This window comes from Heterodontus francisci, chromosome 17 (genome assembly GCF_036365525.1).
Source record: "Heterodontus francisci isolate sHetFra1 chromosome 17, sHetFra1.hap1, whole genome shotgun sequence".
Taxonomy (NCBI): Eukaryota; Metazoa; Chordata; class Chondrichthyes; order Heterodontiformes; family Heterodontidae; genus Heterodontus; species Heterodontus francisci.
Window position 1 is genome coordinate 69,284,343 of NC_090387.1, and position 19,466 is coordinate 69,303,808.

The following is a 19,466-nucleotide window of genomic DNA, read 5'->3' on the forward strand; positions in this document are numbered from 1 at the left end:
TGAAAGCATTGCCTGCCATCAATTATATCCCAATTTTTTGTCTCAGTTTTCTCAGTATCCCTACACCAAATACCATCCCTGAATGAAGCAGGAACCCTCTTCCTAGGTCCCTTCACAAAGATCACCCAGGATGTCTCACCATCCCTCCCTACCTTTAAACAAGTGTCTGCCTTCACTCAGTACTTTCCTCAATGACCCAGCCAAAGTGGAGAACATATGGTCTGGACAAATCAAAGTTGCAAACCTGGGCCAGGCACCAACCTGCAGCAAATCTAATGCTTTAATACTCAGACTTGGCCATAAAGAGAACTCACCCTTCCTTCTAGAAACCCCAATAACCTGAGGCCCCACCTTTCTTTGCTTGGACTTCACTTACTAGGTGCTCGGCGCCAGTCATATGGAGCACCACGGAGATCTTCATCTCTCAAATAGCCCCATTCCACCAGATATTTCACCAAAGTATAGAAGTAAATCCCTGTAGAAACAAAACAAAAACACACTAATTGAGGTGGGAGTCAGCTACCGTTTGCCAGAGCTGAAAAGACCGAAGTACCTCACCAGTCTGCGGTGACTCCAGTGCATTTCTCCCTCCAAACTGCAACCCTTCATTCTGCCTTTCTCCAACAAAGCAGAAACTCAGCGAAAGCAAGTGGTCAAGAAGTTAATTGTGAAATACACAGGATATGGAAGGGCTGGACCAGGATTATTTCCATCGTAGTTAAAGTCTCTTCTTGCCATGAAGATCTCAATCACTCGCACATGGTGCAAAGTCCACCACATTTATGAGTTTAATTCAGTAGCTTGTTCTGCTTGTGTCGACTATTGAAAGTGCATATGTCTTGAACTACCCGTCACAAAAGGTTTTCTGGATCCCAGGATAATAATTCACTCTCTGTAAACCTACATCTCTACCAGTATCAAGTACCAATACAATGGAACAAGGTCATCGACCTGAAACATTAACTCGGTTTCTCTCTGCACGGATGTTGCCAGACCTGCTGAGTGTTTCTAGGATTTTCTAGCAGTTTTTATACAATTACACTGGAGTCTTGTGTTGAGGAGAAAACACAGTGAAATGAAAATGGCCCAGATTCTGCTCTAAGACTAACAGTGAGGCTCAATGCTCACTCTTATTATGGAGTAAATCCGACAGCAACTTGTGCACAAATGTGTCGTTCAACCCAGAAATCAGGATGTTGCTGTCTGATTCACCCTGCTCCTTAACAAGTTTCATTATCATTCAGCATTCATGTGACACATGAAGGGCATGACATTGTGATACTTACCCATGAGATACCCATTAAACACTTGTCCATTCAAGCATAAGTGAATTTTTAACAGCATGATAAGTCTTAATTACTGCTGAACAACCTATCGGACACTGAAAATTTACATCTACAAATGAGGAGTCTCATCCCTTCAGATTTAAATTATTGCCCCCATGAATTTAAATGGGAAACTGGCAGAGGGAGGGGTACAGGATTGAAATCTTATTATTGAAATATTACTCTTTGGTCGATATGTTTCATCTGTATTTTTCCATTGGGCATCAGTTCCTTGCTCGTGGCAAGTGTGTGTTCAACAAAATCTCTCTCAATCAGGACAGGGGTTGAGGTATCATTTGCACAGTTCATGGCTTCCCATTTCTAGTGTGTGCGAGGGTGCGCGTGTGCACTTATAAGTCGATCATGGATCACTAGTTTCAAATATTTTATTTCAGAGACTTTCATAAAGAACCCAAAATTTAAGAATGTCCTTATACGGTCAACAGAGGAAGTTTTCCTCCATGGTGGATTACAATCAATTCATCAGAAACAGCAGTTGTTAATTGGCTAAAAATGGAACCACCAACTGCACATCGAGTTAGTATTTGTTGAAAGTGGAGATCTGCAGCCACACCATTAAAGTGACCAGCACCTCTTGTATGTAATGGATAATAAACTTGCATTTTTCAATTTCCATTTGCTTAACAGAAAAATCCATTCATTCATTCATTGTGTTCAAAACTATGAGGAGTTTTGATATACAGCAGATAGGGAAAAATATTTCCACTGGCAGGACGAACAACAAACCAGTGGACACAGATTTAAAATAAATGGCAAGAAAGACAGGAGGGAAATGAGGAGAAATTCTTTTCACTCAGCAAGTTACAATGAACTGGAATGCACAGCCTGGAAGGGTGGCAGAAGCAGATTCAATAACTTTTGAAAGGGAATTAAATCTCTAGTTAAAAAGGAAAAAAAAAAATTCAGGACTATGGAACTAATTAGAGAGCCATTCAAAGAGCTAGCATAGGAAGGATGGGCCGATTAGCCGCCTCCTATGCTGTATGATTTTATGATTGAACGCTCTCAAGCTCCTCTAGCTTGGTCTCATTCAACTGGAAACCAAGTCTGTAATGCCTTTTGACAAGAACTGCCTCCAGGCCCTGCAGTCTTCCTGATGTTAATCTGTGGTTTGATGGAGCTCTGGAATACAGCCACAAAAAGCTTTACTCGTCACGAGCTCATGACTTTTCTTCCACACTGATGAACCAGACATACTGGAAAGGAATTTATTTAAACAGGGCAGCGACTGCTCTGAGAAAACACTAGGTTGATTCACAAATAGACCCTTCTTATATCATTGATCCAGTAGTTAAGTTTGTAAGTAAAATCATACATTTAATATAGTGCCATTAACATCGTAAAACATCAAGACACTTCACAGGAGAGTTATCAGATCAAATTTGACACCGAACCACCTAAGGAGATATCAGCAGAATGTGTAACCAAAAGTGTGGTCAAAGAGGTAGGTTTTGAGGATTGTCTTAAACGTGGAAAGCAAGATAGAGAGGCAGAGGGGTTTAGGGAGGGAATTCCAGAGCTTCGGGCCCAGACAGCTGAAGGCATGGCCATCAATGGTGGAGTGATTAAAATTTGGGATGTGCAAGAGGCCAGAATTGGAGGAGTGCAGGTATGTATGGTTGAATTTAGAATACAGATGGATAGTGTGAAGATAAAATCCAATACCAGGGTCCTGCGCTTGAACAAGGGGGACAACAATAGAATGAGGGAGGACTTGGCTAAAGTAGACTGGAAACAAAGATTTTATGGTGGGACAGTTGACAAGCAGTGGAGGACTTTCAAAGCAATTTTTCAAAATGCTCAGCAAAAGTATATTCCAGTGAAAAGGAAGGACTGGAAGAAAAGGGGTAATCTGCCATGGGTGTCTAAGGAAATAAGGGAGGCTATCAAATTGAAAAAGAAGGCATACAAAGTGGCCAAAAACAGCATGAAACTAGAAGATTGGGAAAACTTTAAAGGTCAACAGAAAGCCACAAAAAGAGCTATAAAGAAAAGTAAGATAGAAGATGAGAAAAAAATGGCACAGAATATAAAAACAGATAGCAAAAGTTTCTATAAACATATAAAACGAAAAAGAGTGGCGAAAGTAAACGTTGGTCCTTTAGAGGATGAGAAGGGGAATTTAGTTATGGGATATGATGAAATGGCCGAGGCATTGAACAGGTATTTTGTATCGGTCTTCACAGTGGAGGACATTAATAACATGCCAGTAATTGATAAACGTAGGTGAGGACCTGGAAACAATCATTATTACGGAAGAGGTAGTGTTGGGCAAGCTAATGGAGCTAAGGATTGATAAGTCTCCTGGCCCTGATGGAATGCATCCCAGGGTACTAAAAGAGATGGCGGGAGAAATAGCAGGTGCACTGGCGGTAATTTTCCAAAATTCGCTGGACTCTGGGGTAGTCCCAGCTGATTGGAAAACAGCAGACGTGACGCCACTGTTTAAAAAGGGAGGTAGACAAAAGATGGGGAATTATAGACCGGTTAGCTTAACCTCTGGAGTGGGGAAGATGCTTGAGTCTATTATCAAGGAAGAAATAGCAGGGCATCTCGATAGAAATTGTCCCGTTGGGCAGACACAGCATGGGTTCATGAAGGGCAGGTCATGCTTGACAAATCTTTTGGAATTCTATGATGACATTACGAGCAAGGTGGACAATGGGGGACCCAGTGGATGTGGTGTACCTAGATTTCCAAAAGGCCTTCGACAAGGTGCCGCACAAGAGGCTGCTGCATAAGATAAGGATGCATGGCGTTAGGGATAAAGTGGGTAGGCATGGATAGAGGATTGGTTGACTAACAGGAAGCAGAGAGTGGGGATAAATGAGTGCTATTCTGGGTGGCAGTCACTAGTGGTGTGCCTCAGGGATCAGTGTTGGGACCTCAATTATTTGCAATTTATATAGATGATTTGGAATTGGGGACCACGTGTAGGTTGTCAAAGTTTGCAGATGACACTAAGATGAGTGGCAGAGCAAAGTGTGCAGATGACTGCGAAACTTTGCAGAGGAAGATAGATACATTGAGTGAGTGGGCAAAGGTCTGGCAGATGGAATACAATGTTAGTAAATGTGAAGTCATTCATTTCGGTAGGAGTAACAGGAAAAAGGATTATTACTTGAATGGTAAAAAGTGGCAGCATGCTGCTATGCAGAGGGACCTAGGTGTCCTTGTGCATGAATCGCAGAAGGTTGGTCTGCAGGTACAGCAAGTAATTAGGAAGGCAAATGGAATTTTGTCCTTCATTGCTAAAGGGATTGAGTTTAAAAGCAGAGAGGTTATGTTGCAGCTGTATAAGGTACTGGTGAGGCCACACCTGGAGTAGTGTGTGCAGTTTTGGTCTCCTTACTTGAGAAAGGATATACTGGCACTGGAGAGGGTGCAGACGAGGTTCACTAGGTTGATTCCGGAGTTGAGGAGAGACTGAGTAGATTGGGATTATATTCATTGGAATTCAGAAGAATGAGGGGGGATCTTATAGAAACATATAAAATTATGAAGGGATTAGATAAGATACAAGTAGAGAGGATGTTTCCACTGGCAGGTGAAGCTAGGACAAGAGGGCATAGCCTCAAGATTAGAGGGAGCAGATTTAGGACTGAATTAAGAAGGAACTTCTTCACCCAGAGGGTTGTTAATCTATGGAATTCCTTGCCCAGTGAAGTAGTTGACGCTTCTTCAGTAAACGTCTTTAAAGCTAAGGTAGATATCTTTTTGAACAATAAAGGAATTAAGGGATACGGTGGGAGCACGGGTAAGTGGATCTGAGTCCACAAAAAGATCAGCCATGATCTTATTGAATGGCGGAGCAGGCTCGAGGGGCCGGACGGCCTACTCCTGCTCCTAGTTCTTATGATCTTATGATCTCAGAGGGCTTGTAGGGCTGGAGGATGTTACAGAGATAGCAAGAGGCGAGGTCACAAAGTGTTTTGAAAACAAAGATGAGAATTTTAAAATTGAGGTAATCTCGGTCAGTGAACAGGACTTGGGAGTAATTTGGAACAAAGGCAGCATGGTTTTGGGCCCCTACATGGGAAATAGAATGAAGCAGCCTTTATAATGGATTTAATAGCACACTAGGGAGTTTGCTTCCCACATTTGAGTTAGAAGCAGCAATCCAGAGACAAACTTAAATAAAAGCAAAATACTGCGGATGCTGGAAATCTGAAATAAAAACAAGAAATGCTGGAACCACTCAGCAGGTCTGGCAGCATCTGTGGAAAGAGAAGCAGAGTTAACGTTTCGGGTCAGTGACCCTTCTTCAGAACTGACAAATATTAAAAATGTCACAGGTTATAAGCAAGTGAGGTGGGGGGAGTGGGGGGGGAATCCTCGGTTGAGGAAAAAGGAGGTCATACCAGAAGCACTGTCCTTTTTCCTCAACTGAGGATTCCCCCCCACTGTTGTTGACAGGGCCCTCAACCGTGTCCGGCCCATTTCCCGTACCTCTGCCCTCAACCCTTCCCCTCCCTCCCAGAATCTTGACAGGGTTCCCCTTGTCCTCACTTTCCACCCCATCAGCCTCCACTTCCAAAGGATCATCCTCCGCCATCTCCAGCGTGATGCCATTACCAAACGCATCTTCCCCTCCCTTCCCGTCAGCATTCCGAAGGGATCGTTCCCTCCGTGACACCCTGGTCCACTCCTCCATTACCCCCACCACCTCGTCCCCATCCCATGGCACCTTCCCCTGCAATCGGTGGAGGTGTAGTACCTGTCCATTTACCTCCTCTCTCCTCACTATCCCAGGCCCCAACCACTTTCAGGTGAAGCAGCGATTTATTTGTACTTCTTTCAATGTATTCAATGTACTGTATTCGCTGCTCACAATGTGGTCTCCTCTACATTGGGGAGACCAAGCGCAGACTGGGTGACCGTTTTGCGGAACACCTCCGCTCGGTCCGCAAGCAGGACCCTGAGCTTCTGGTTGCTTGCCATTTCAACACTCCCCCCTGCTCTCATGCTCACATCTCTGTCCTGGGATTGCTGCAGTGTTCCAGTGAACAGCAACGCAAGCTCGAGGAACAGCATCTCATCTACCAATTAGGCACACTACAGCCTGCCGGACTGAACATTGAGTTCAATAATTTCAGAGCATGACAGCCCTTCATTTTACTTTCATTTTTAGTTGTTTTTTCTTTTTTCTTTTTTACAACCTTTTTTTTTGCATTTATTTCATTTCATCGTAGTTTGTTCAGTTTGCTTACCCACTTTTTTTTCATGTTTGCACTTGCTGCTGTTCAATATTCAGTCCGTTAACACCTATTCTGTACTAATGCTTTGTCTTTCAACACACCATTAACATATTGTTTGCCTTTGTTCCATGACCTTTTGGTCAGCTATGTGGCCTTGTCCAATCTGCACCTTCTCCTTTGTTATCTCTTGCCCCACCCCCGGCTCACTTGCTTATAACCTGTGACATTTTTAATATTTGTCAGTTCCGAAGAAGGGTCACTGACCCGAAACGTTAACTCTGCTTCTCTTTCCACAGATGCTGCCAGACCTGCTGAACAAACTAAAACTGTTGCTTTTCAAAGAAGAACATCACGTGGCCCAGCTGTTTAAGGCACAACACACAGATTCCAGTCTGTGCTGGGTTAGCGCTTCTCAGCTAGGGTGGAAGAAGGGTGCTGCAAATGACCTCATTCCCCATGGGCTAGGTACATGGATATCAAATGAAGAGAGACCCTAGCTGTGACACTCACTGCAGTTGAATTGCTTGCTAAAACGCACAGATGAATAAAAATGTGACCTTATGTGCAAGATAGTTTGGATAACGTGCCACCAGACAAAAAATGGCCCTTTTGCTGTTGGTGCTACACACTGGAAACAGTATAGATTACCCCTGGATCCTTCAGATTTCTTGACTAATGGCATCATCGAGTCAACAGACCCAATGATTCAGCCTGAAAAGTACAAGCTAAATAATTGAAACACTTGCCACAGCAGTTTGTTTCACCCCAGTGTGGCCCAAACCCAACTCAATTCCAAATGGGCAACTCTAAACCACAAGTTTCCTTCAAAGGTTTACGCCTGAACCAAATAAATCCGTATCGACTAAACTTACCAACAGTCCTTTTGCTGGGATCCAGGAATTCCAGGGGGTAGGTTTTCCCAAATCCAGGGATTTTCACATCAACTCCAGGTGGTGTTTCCGTTGTTTTAGTTGTTGTGTTGTAGATCAGCCTTCAAAATAAAAAGCCCAAAAACTAAGAAACTACAGAACTATTTCCGGATTCTTAGTCACGAGTGCCTTCTAATGTTTTTGTTAATTCATTCACAGAATGTGGGCATTGTTGGCAAGGCCAGCATTTATTGCCCATCCCAAATTGCCATTGAGAAGGTGGTAATCAGCTGCCTTCTTGAATACAACTGAGTGGCTTGTTGGGCCATTTCAGAGGGCAATTAAGAGTCAACCACATTGCTGTGGGTCTGGAGTCACATATAGGCCAGACCAGGTAAGGACAGCAGATTTCCTTCCATAAAGGACATTAGTGAACCAGTTGGGTTTTTAAACGACAGCCTGGTAGCTTCACGACCACCATTACTAACAGTAGCTTTTCATTCCAGATTTATTTAATTGAATAAATTTAAATACCCCAGCTGCTGTGGTGGGATTTGAGCTCATGTCTCCAGATCATTAATCCAGGCCTCCAGATTACTAGTCCAGTAACAATCATTATGCTACTGTACCCCTCGTATATCTTCACACTTCCTCCCTCACTCCAAGCTCTTGCCTCCTGCATGAGTCTAAAGTTTGCAGATGTCTTTAGTGTTGTGTGGCTACATCAGATTGTCAGAGTTGAATCTTTGCCCAATGTGAAAATGAAAAGTCTGTCAACACACAATGTTGCAGCTGATCTTATAAGTTTTATGAGAGCATCTGTTCTCTTATTTTAGAGGGAAGTTGCACGCTTGTACTGAACAAAGCAACCTGACCAACAAGGCATGGCAACCATTAAGTGGAACCTCTTGTTGTCAGTCACCCCACTTTGAAGTCACCTTCAGTCTCACTTGGTGCACTTTGATTGGAGTCATTTAATCTGCTTATCCTTTATTAGAAAAGTTCTACTTTTAAAGGAAGTATATTCACCTGAATTGCTCCAAAACCTAAAAATGCTATTTTAAGTTTGAAAATGTCACTTCTGGGAAGAGATCTTGTATAAAATGCCAGTGATGAGAACAACTGGTTGTATTTATTCAGCCATCCTCGAACAACATTTCTTAGTACTCTTTTTAAAAAAAGTGGGGGTGGAGAGGATGTGACCAAGAAGGACATCACAAAGTTTTGCACTAGTGCCATGATGTTTCGGACCAAAAGATTGGGGACAGCACTCTCAATTAGTGATATTACTCAAGAGGAAGTCAGCATTAAAGGGTACAAAAAATTGTTACAGAAAATGCCCCATTATCAGTGCTCTATTATAATCAAACAGGTATTTAATTTAGAGACAGTGCACATTGGTAGGGCCGAAGAAAAGGAAAGAAATACATTAATTCTGAACAAACCTCTGATAATGAAAAATTCCGAAGCCAAGTCAGCAGGATCTGACAACACAGGCAAGAGCACCACTGATAACGATGCAGCTAACACATTTGACATTCAGTGCAGTTTACAGCCATGCAGATGTCAGAAAATAAAGATAAAATTATCTTACTTGTAATGTAATATACCGAAGCAATTCCCAGAGGAACTAGTAACTTGACTGATGAGTTTAGAGGATTATTTATCCATGCAGTAATTTGATGCATGAACACTAGACCAGCGATTCTCAAAGCATGGTCCATGGACCACAAGATGGTCCGCGGGCTAGTCTAAAATGCTGGTACTTGGTGAGAAAAGTTTGATGGACATTTGGCTCCACATACTGTCAGAGTATACTGGACTTGCTGACACAGCTCTGAAGCACCGCCTGACATTTGATCATTTTATCTTTTACCTTATATGACCTCCTTGGTCAAATCCTCTTTCTCCCGCATCCCCCACCACCCTTTTTTTTAAATAAAAAAAAAAGAGTACTGAGAAATGTTGCTCTATCATAGCTGAACAATGTACGACTGCAAGGTTGGATTTTCAACACTTGTAGGGCTGAAAACAAGTAAGAGGAGCCGACATGAGACTGAAGCTCTCCAGCTTGGAACCAGACATCACCTCATTGGTGTTACGTCAAAAGCAGTGCCATTCTTCCCATTAATTCTGATGAGATATTTTGCATGGCAAGCAAAAGCGGGTGGGGTGGGACCAGTAAGTGGCCTGTGCAGTCTTTTGCCCTGTTTAAGTGGTCGGCAGATGAAAAAGTCCGAGAACCACTGCGCTAGATGACTTTTTGTGAAAAGAATTCAATCAAACCACCTCGCAGTCTATCCATTCATAGAGTAGAAATTCAGTAAAAAAATCTTTTCCAGGACCTCAGTCACTCACCAATTGAAGGGACTAAAGCTGGCCAGTGTTTTCTAGATAAAGCCTGACCAGGGACTTGCACAACGACAGTATAATATTTGTTCATTCTGGCAGTACATCTGAACAGTCTTATTTGCTTCTGTAATAGCCTTGTGGCAGGAGTTGTGAACTTTCAGACGTTAATGCTCTATGACACCCAGGTCCTTTTCCTCAGTCAAGAGCTCCAAGTCTGCAACCCTGTATTGTATACACATGATTTGGCACTGGCTTTGCCCACCCACATAACACAGATAAATCTGTATTAAAAGATGACTGTTAGGGGAATGGGCCCATTCCCCTATCACATCTAGTCCTGTCTGCAATCTATTACTCTCATCTAAGGTCCTAGTACCTGCACAAATTGTCTGAATAATTCTGTATGACATTGTAATTCTGATTTGTGAAAACTTTACATTGACATCTAATACACAGAATATGGTTTTAAAACCCACATATGAATACACCGTACTGAAAAATGTCGTGAGTTGGCGTATTCTGCAGATAATATGCATGTCTCAGCTCTGTTGTTGGTAGAGAACCGTTTCTATAATCACTGCTGGTCATCTCTTCTGATCTCACGAAAACCTAATTTGAAAACATAATTTCCCTGTTTCTTGAGCGCTGCTGGGGCAGTTCGTGCTGAGCAAAAAGCCCTTTGGTAGCCCACAGGCAAGTGCGACTGTAGTAACACGATCAGTCAGCAGCCTCTTCCTCATGAAACTAACATCTGCTCTCTCTAGATAACTGACAGAGAGCGAGTCAGACAGCATAGGGGATCAGAACCAAAAATGAAATCCCTTAATTCAATTTGTGAAGCCTCTCAATGCAAATTATTTGATTGTCCCAGAGATGGTTTCTTTGTTCCCTCAATCACTGTCCTAATTCCCATCCGTTTTCTCTTGGAATCCTCAATATGCTTCTGTGGTGTGTACTGTGCATTCAGTCTCATCATGTTAGCTCTTTGAATTATGCAAGCTTACAGCACAGGACGAGGCCATTTCACCCAACACATCTGCGCCAGCTTTTTCCAGATCACTCCAAAACTAATGCCATGGTCCTGCTCTTTCCCCGCAGCTCTACATCTTCCTCTACTTCAAATATTAAATTAATCTTTCCCTTAAAAGATGCAATGGTCTCTGCGTCAACCACTCTCTTTGCACTCGTGCACAAACAATTATTGAATAATTTCATCGAGTCCTTCCATGCCCTTCAGTGGAGACGGCAAAAGCCTGGTTTTCTGTAAATTCTTCACAGACGCAAGTTCCTTCATGTCTCTCCCAAGTCCAACCAGTGACTCCAGCGTTAGTTTTTCCTTTAACATTTTTGGCTTCAGCATTTCCTCTTGCAGCTCCTTTATTGGTTCAATTGCTAGAGCTGCTTACAAGAAGTTTGTTTCGTGTTCCAGTGCACTCACTCACATTCAACATCACAACACTCAACTCAGTATAAAGCCCATGCATGTTCAAGACTGGAGTGTTGCTACTGGTTCCACAGGCACACTTTGGCCAGAGGTCATTATTTATGCAACAAGTATTCACAAACTATTTAATCACTCCAGTCAAGCCTAAAACTGTTTTAGTTACTGGATTCCACCCAGCACCAAATCCTGTTCATCCATCACCCCTGGCCACACTGACCAATATTGGCTCTTAATCCTCCAATGCAATAAAATTTAAAATCCTCATCCGTGTGTTTAAATATCTCCCCCATCTCTCTTTCAGCACTGCAACCAACTCTCCATTTGTGACTCCAAGGCCCCTTTTACAATCCACACTGCTTTTGCACTTTTGGCAGCTATGCATTAAAACACTCAAGTCCCACACCCTGGAATTCCACCCCTCCTCCCACCCGCTCACAAACCCTTCCACCTCTCTAACACAGACATACACACAGGATTTGGGCGTCACTGGCAAGACCAGCATTTATTGTTCATCCCTAATTGCCTGATGAGCTGCCTTCAGCTGCTGCATTTCAAGTGGTGGAAGTACTCCCACAGCACTGTTATTTTATTTTTTATTTATTTAGAGATACAGCACTGAAACAGGCCCTTCGGCCCACCGAGTCTGTGCCGACCACCAACCACCCATTTTATACTAATCCTACATTAATCCCATTACCCTCTCATATCCCCAACCACCTACCTATACTAGGGGCAATTTATAACGGCCAATTTACCTATCAACCTAGAAGTCTTTGGCTGTGGGAGGAAACCGGAGCACCCGGCGAAAACCCACACAGTCACAGGGAGAACTTGCAAACTCCGCACAGGCAGTACCCAGAACTGAACCCGGATCGCTGGAGCTGTGAGGCTGCGGTGCTAACCACTGCGCCGCCCATGTTAGGGTGGGAGTTCCAGAGTTTGATCTGGTGACAATATATTTCCAAGTTATGATGGTGTGCGACTTGGAGGTGGTGCCGTTCCTAAGCACCTGCTGCCCTTGACCGTCTAGGTGGTAGAGATCATGGGTTTGGAAGATGTTGTTGAAGTAGCCTTGCCGAGTTGCTGCAGTTCAGCTTGTATGTGGTACACACTGCTGCCACTATGCACTGGTAGTGGACAGAGTGAACACTAAGTCCTGATGCTGACTGAAAGTCTTCTTTGCCCAAGTGCTGTCAGTGATGTCACCAAAACATGCCTTTTTAAAAAATTCATTTTCATGGGATGAGGGCGTTGTGGGCAAGGTCAGCATTTGTTGCACATTTCTAATTGCCCTTGAGTAGGTGGTGGTGAGCCGCCTTCTTGAATCGCTGGAGTCCATCTGGTGCGGGTACACCCACAGTGCTGTTAGGGAGGGAGTTCCAGGATTTTGATCCAGCAACAGTGAAGCAACAGTGATATAGTTCCAAGTCAGGATGATGGCGATGTTCCCATGCGTCTGCTGCCCTTGTCCTTCTAGGTGGTAGAGGTCACGGGTTTGGAAGATGCGGTCGAAGAAGTCAGAGTTTTACAGCACAGAAACAGGTCCTTCAGCCCAACGCGCCTGCACTGACCATCAAGCACCCGTCCAAAACTAATTCCACTTCCCCATACTTGGCCCGTAGACTTGTATGCTATGGCATTTCAAGTGCTCATCTAAATACTTCTTAAATGTCATGAGTGTTCCTGCCTCTACCACTCCGTTAGGCAGTGTGTTTCAGATTCCAACCACCCTCTGAGTGAAAATATTTGGTGAGTTGCTGCAGTACATCTTGTAGATGGTACACACCACTGCCACTGTGCGGCAGTGAAGGGAGTGAATGTCGAAGGTGGTGGATGGGGTGCCAATCAAGCGGGCTGCTTTGTCCTGGATGGTGTCGCGTTTCCTGAGCCCCTAAGCCGAAGCACCCCCTTTGCCAGTACCAGTTCGAAAACCCAACTGTGCATGCATGCAGTGCCTGAGTTTAGCAGCGAACTTGATTGACAGCCCAGCTGCTTACTTGAGATTTATAAAGAAGCTGCCAGCAACCCTGCTCCCATTGCCTGGCCACATCTGCAGTCCACTCCAGTCTCAGCACCCTCCACCAGCGATGCGACACGTCGTAACGGAGAATACAAGATCATTTTCATGAAAATTAACTACTAGAAAATCTCACCCAACCCCACTTCCCCCGGCAGGAAATCAAATATACATGAAAAAACCGTAACATTTATGGAGCGGGAGAAGAAAGGTCAAGGAGCAAGATACATATATTGTTTGTATTCAGCAGCTCCCCTCACAGCTGGAGAAGATCAAACATTGGTGTCATGCAGGCCCCCACCTACCAAGAATGAGGCACACATTATTTCACCACATGAACATTACAACTTAAAATTGTTGCTGGGAAGAAAAGAGGGCCTATCACAAGGAATTGCCAGGCCCCTCGACGGAAAGACCTTTTTTGCATACTGGCAGACAGTGTTGCAACAAAGGAACCAGCCCCTGCTCCCCCAGTACACAGAAGACCTGGCCAGACCAGTTTAGTTGCATGACTAACTAGCAGTTGGAGTTTTTTGAATTTGAACTTGCCGAGTTTTAAAACTCAGAAAAGCTCTTTGCTCCTGGACTGAGAATATCTCTCTCCTGTCTGCTCCCATCTCTTTCTCATGGAACTGAAGACCCATTGAAGACACATGAACCCCAAGAGAGAAAAGTCTCCTACAGTGAACAGGTTTAATAATAATACTGGGCCCCTACTAAAAGCAAGAATTATCTACAAAAGGACTACAGTGAGCTCAAAGCATAGTAACAAGAAACTCTTCTGATATTGCCTCAAACCCCTCCACTTTATTTTTGTCTTCTGCTCTTTTGTGTCACCATTTTGCATGGGGTAGCGCGTATGCATGCTAGTGTGGGGCGTGGTGTGTATCTGTAGGCGCTAACCGAATTAGAGTTTAAGTTTAAGGTTTAATAAATTTCACTTTTCTACTTTAAACCTAAAAAAGCCTGTTTATGCTCATTCCTTTGCCTTACAATTGGAAAGTGGTGAACAAAGATTCACCAAGGGGGAGCTCAAAACACAGTGTTTAAAAATTAAACCTTGTTACAAGAAGACCAGATGAAGACAGTAAAAGACCCCTGGACACCTTTCTCGCCTGGTCGTAACATTGGTTTGAGCTCAAAATTCCATGTTGTAACAGTAATATTTACAGGAAGAAGTGGGAGGGCCTCGGTCACTCAGCCATGCACTGGCTTTTTAAATTAACAACTGTAGTTTCATCACTGACTGTTTTATAGCAGAGGCCTTTCTCACAAGTACAAGTAACTTTTTTGTAAAAACGTTTAAAATTCTGTTGAAATGTGTCTCCCTTGTTTTTATTCTTGGCATTTGAGTAACAGTGCTGCAGCTTTTAAGAAATTGCATTTTTGATTTAAATTTTCAAAAATGGCTCGTTATTAGGGTTGAAGCCCAACTTAGGACATTTGTGACGTCACTGCAGCTGCACATGTGGGGGAAGCGCACCTGCTAGAGTTGTGGCATCTCAAAATTCAGCCGGGAATGAATGTTTAATGTGGTGGATGGGGTGCCATTAGCGGACTGCTTTGCTCTAGATGGTATCAAGCTTCTTGAGTGTTGTTGGAGCTGCACTCATTGAGATAAGTGGAGAGTATTCCATCAACACTCCTGACAGGCTTTGGTGAAATAAGCAGGTGAGTCACTCACTGTAGAATACCCAGTCTCTCTCTCTTGTTCTTGTAGCCACAGTGTTTATGTTGCCGGTCCAGTTAAATTTCTGGTCAATGGTCACCCCCAGGATGTTGAGGGTGGGGGATTCAATGATAGCAATGCCAGTGAATATCAAGGGAAATTGGTTCCACCCTCTCTTGTTATTTGCTACTTATTAGCCCAAGGCTGGATGTTGTCCAGATCTTTGGCATGTGGCACAAGCGGCTTCATTATTTGATTAATTGCGAAAGGAACTGAACATGTAATCATCAATAAACAGCTCTGCCTCTGACCCCAGCCCTCTATAAAACACTAAGTGATGAAATGAGACGGTTTTCTCAATTAAAAGGTGCTTCATAAATGAAAGTTTTTGTTGCTGGATCAGCATTGGGATATTATGGCTATCTGGCCCGGGAACATATAGCCTGCCCACACAGATTAGTGATCCAACCTAGGATCTTCCCGCTGTGTATGACTATCAACTGATCTGTTAGGAAAGTCCTTGTGCATTCACCATTTCTATGACATAGAGTTTTTGTTTTACTGTACAAATAATGATCACTTGCTACATTTTTAACCCAACAAAAACCACACTTTGTTGCAGTTATTTCTGAAGCACAAGACCAGCCATATGACAATCATATGATTCTTCTAAACATAGATCTGTTGATAAATAAACAGCCTCTCATATCTTTACACTGGCTTAATTTTTTAAAAAAAAGCAATATTCTGCCTAGTACAATTATCCTACTAGTTCTGGCTAGGAGGCCCCTCTCTATAAATAGTGGTATTAACCTAATCATCAAATACAGGAGAAGGGAGCCTCAGTATCAGTGCGGTTCCCACTGAGTCCAATTCAAATCATGAATATTGCAGTAGCAAAATATTCATATCAGGGAGACATTTCACATCCAGCTGCTCTCCGCTGCAGAATTGTCCTTTATTCCAGTTTCTATGGAGACAGAATTTTCCATGTGCCAAAGAGAGCTATTTTATAAAAATATCTCTTCATTGAAGTTTATACGAACATACGAATTCGGAGCAGGAGTAGGCCACTCGACTCTTCAAGCCTGCTCCGCCATTCAATAAGCTCATAGCTGAACTGATTACTCCACATTTCTACCTACCCCCGATAACCTTCCACCCCCTTGCTTACTAAGAATCTATCTACCTCTGCCTTAAAAATATTCAAAGACTCAGAATTCCAAAGACTCACGACCCTCAGAAAAAAATTCTCCTCATTTCTGCCTTAAATGGGCGACCCCTTATTTTTAAACAGTGACCCCTAGTTCTAGATTCTCTCACAAAGGGAAACATCCTTTCCACATCCACCCTGTCTAGACCCCTCAGGATCTTATATGTTTCAATCAAGTCGCTTCTCACTCTTCTAAATTCCAGCGGATACAAGCCTAGCCTGTCTAATCTTTCCTCATAAGACAGCCCGCCCATTTCAGGTATTAGTCTAGTAAACCTCTGTACTGCCTCCAACGCATTTACATCCTTCCTTAAATAAGGAGACCAATACTGTACACAGTACTCCAGATGTGGTCTCACCAATGCCCTGTATAGCTGAAGCATAACCTCCCTACTTTTGTATTCAATTCCCCTCTCAATAAATGATAACGTTCTATTAGCTTTCCTAAATATGTGCTGTACCTGCTGTACCTAACCTTTTGCGATTCATGCACTAGGACACCCAGATCCCTCTACATCCTCTCACCATTTAGATAATATGCTTCGTTTTTATTCTTCCTGCCAAAGTGGATAATTTCACACTTTCTCACATTATACTCCATTTGCCAGGTCTTTGCCCACTCACTTAACCTGTCTATATCCCTTTGTAGCCCCCTTATGTCCTCTTCACAAGTTACTTTCCTAACTATCTTTGCGTCATCAGCAAATTTAGCAACCATACCTTCAATCGCTTTATCCAAGTCATTTATATAAATTGTAAAAAGTTGAGGCCCCAGCACAGATCCCTGTGGCACACCACTCGTTACATCTTGTCAACCAGAAAATGACCCATTTATGCCTACTGTTTCCTGTTAGCTAGCCAATCTTCTATCCATGCCTACACCATGAACTTTTATTTTCTGCAACCTTTGATGTGGCACGTTATCAAATGCCTTCTACAAATCTAAGTACAATACATCCACCGGTTCCCCTTTATCCACAGCACACGTAACTCCCTCAAAGAACTCCAATAAATTGGTTAAACAAGATTTCCCTTTCACAAAACCATGTTGACGCTGCCTGATTACCTTGAATTTTTCTAAATGTCCTGCTATACCATCTTTAATAGCTTCTAACATTTTCCCTAAGACAGCTGTTAAGCTAACTGGCCTGTAGTTTCCTGCTTTCTGTCTCCCTCCCTTTGTGAATAAAGGAGTGACATTCACTATTTTCCAATCTAACGGAACCTTCCCCGAATCTGGGGAATTTTGGAAAATTAAAACTAAGGAATCACTCACCACTTCTTTTAAGACCCCAGGATGAAGTCCATCAGGACCCGGGGACTTGGCAGCTCCAACAACTTGTTCAGTACCACTTCCCTAGTGATTGTAATTTTCTTGCGTTTCTCCCTCCCTTCCATTTCCTGACTTACAGCTAATACTGGGATTTACTTGTACCCTCAATAGTGAAGACTGATGCAAAATACCTGTTCAATTCATCTGCTATCTCCTTATTCTTTTGGGCCTCCTTATCTCGAGAGACAATGGATACGCGCCTGGAGGTGGTCAGTGGTTTGTGAAGCAGCGCCTGCAAAATACCTGTTCAATTCATCTGCCATCTCCTTATTTTCCATTATTAATTCCCCAGACTCACTTTCTATAGAACCAATGCTCACTTTAACTCTTTTTAAAAAAAAAAAATCTATAGAAACTCTTACTATCTGTCTTTATATTTCTAGCTAGCTTTCTCTTGTACTCTAATTTTACATTCCTCATCAATCTTTTAGTCTTTCTTTGCTGTTTTTTATATTCTGTCCAATCTTCTGACCTGCCTCCCATCTTTGTGCAATTATAGGTTTTTTTTTTCAAGTTTGATACTATCTTTAACTGTTTTAGTTAACCACAGATAACGAGTCCCACTCTTGGAATTTTTCTTTCTTGTTAAAATGCATCTATTCTGTGTATTCTGAAATATCCCCTTAAATATCTGCTACTGCATCTCTATTGACCTATCCCTTAATCTGATTTGCCAGTTCACTTTAGTTAGCTCTACTTTCATGCCCTCATAATTGCCCTTATTTAAGTTTAAAATACTAGTCTTGGACGCACTCTTCTCGCCCTCAAACTGAATGTAAAATTCAATCATATTATGATCGCTGCTACCTAGGGGCACCTTAACTATGAGGTCATTAATTAATCCTATCTCGTTGCACAATACCAGGTCTAATATAGCCTGCTATCTGGTTGGCTCCAGAATGTATTGTTCCAAGAAATTTTCCCGAAAACATTCTATGCACTCCTCATCCAGGCTACCTTTGCCCATCTGATTTTTCCAGTCTATATGTAGGTTAAAATCTCCCATAATTATCGCTGTACCTTTCTGACAAGCTGCCATTATTTCTTCCCTTATACCCCGTTCTACAGTGTTGTTAATGTTAGATGGCCTGTATACCACTCCCACAAGTGACTTCTTGCCTTTATGATTTCTTAGCTCCACCCAAACTGCTTCTACATCCTAGTCTCCTGAACTTTGGTCATCCCTTTCTACTGCGCGAATATTATTAATGAACAGAGCTACCCCTCCACCTTTTCCTAGCTTCCTGTCCTTCCTAAATGCCATATACCCTTCAATATTCAGGTCCCAATCTATGTCGTCCTGCAGCCATGTCTCTGTAATGGCGATCAGATAGTACTTATTTATTTCTATTTGTGCTCTCAGTTCATCTGTTTTGTATCGAATGCTATGTGCATTCAGATACAGAGCCTTTAGTTTTGTCCTTTTATTATTTTTGTAACCTCTAGCCTTATCTTTTGATTTACTCTTAGGTTTGTACGCTCTGTCCCTTCTTGTCACAGAAATGAGGAAATGGGCTTTAGTCCAATAAGGGTAGAAAACTGACCATGTTAGTATGTTCACTACCGGAGTTCCACTGTATTTTTACAAACAAAATGTTTATTTAAAAATTAATAGCTTTTAGTTGAGCAGTTTTGAAGCTTTTATAAGATTACATTTGATACAGTTACACTCAACGACTGTAATTCAGGCATAGATCTCTAGATATTGGTGTGTGGTGTAGACACACGTCACATCTGTGTGAATCAGCAACTCGACAATCTTTACTATTAGAAACTTACAACAGCAGAGATCCGCTCTAACATTATAGAGATGATGCATGCCATTTGTTAGTTCTAAAATGCTCACCTTCAGCTAAGATGTTTTCCCCAACCCTTGGTGACTGTGCAGTGAGTAATCAGCCCACACTGCACGGTCTCTGTCCAATATTTATCCCACAACCAACATCAGCATAGCAGATTATATAGTCATCAGATTGCTGTTTGTGGGAGCTTGCTGTATGCAAACTGGCTGCTGTGTTTCCTACA

At 42.6% G+C, this 19,466-nt stretch overlaps 1 protein-coding gene across 1 annotated transcript in view; it reads right to left on the minus strand.

Annotated features, from left to right (window-relative positions):
• The window catches only part of pla2g15 (phospholipase A2, group XV), a 53,027-nt gene that overhangs the window by 14,030 nt on the left and 19,531 nt on the right, over positions 1 to 19,466 (minus strand). Inside the window, exons 3-4 of the mRNA XM_068049608.1 lie at positions 7,417 to 7,535; positions 377 to 475 (exon numbers count right to left, since the gene is read on the minus strand). Of these exons, the coding sequence (XP_067905709.1) occupies positions 377 to 475; positions 7,417 to 7,535 (218 nt within the window). The remainder of the gene's footprint in view (positions 1 to 376; positions 476 to 7,416; positions 7,536 to 19,466) is intronic.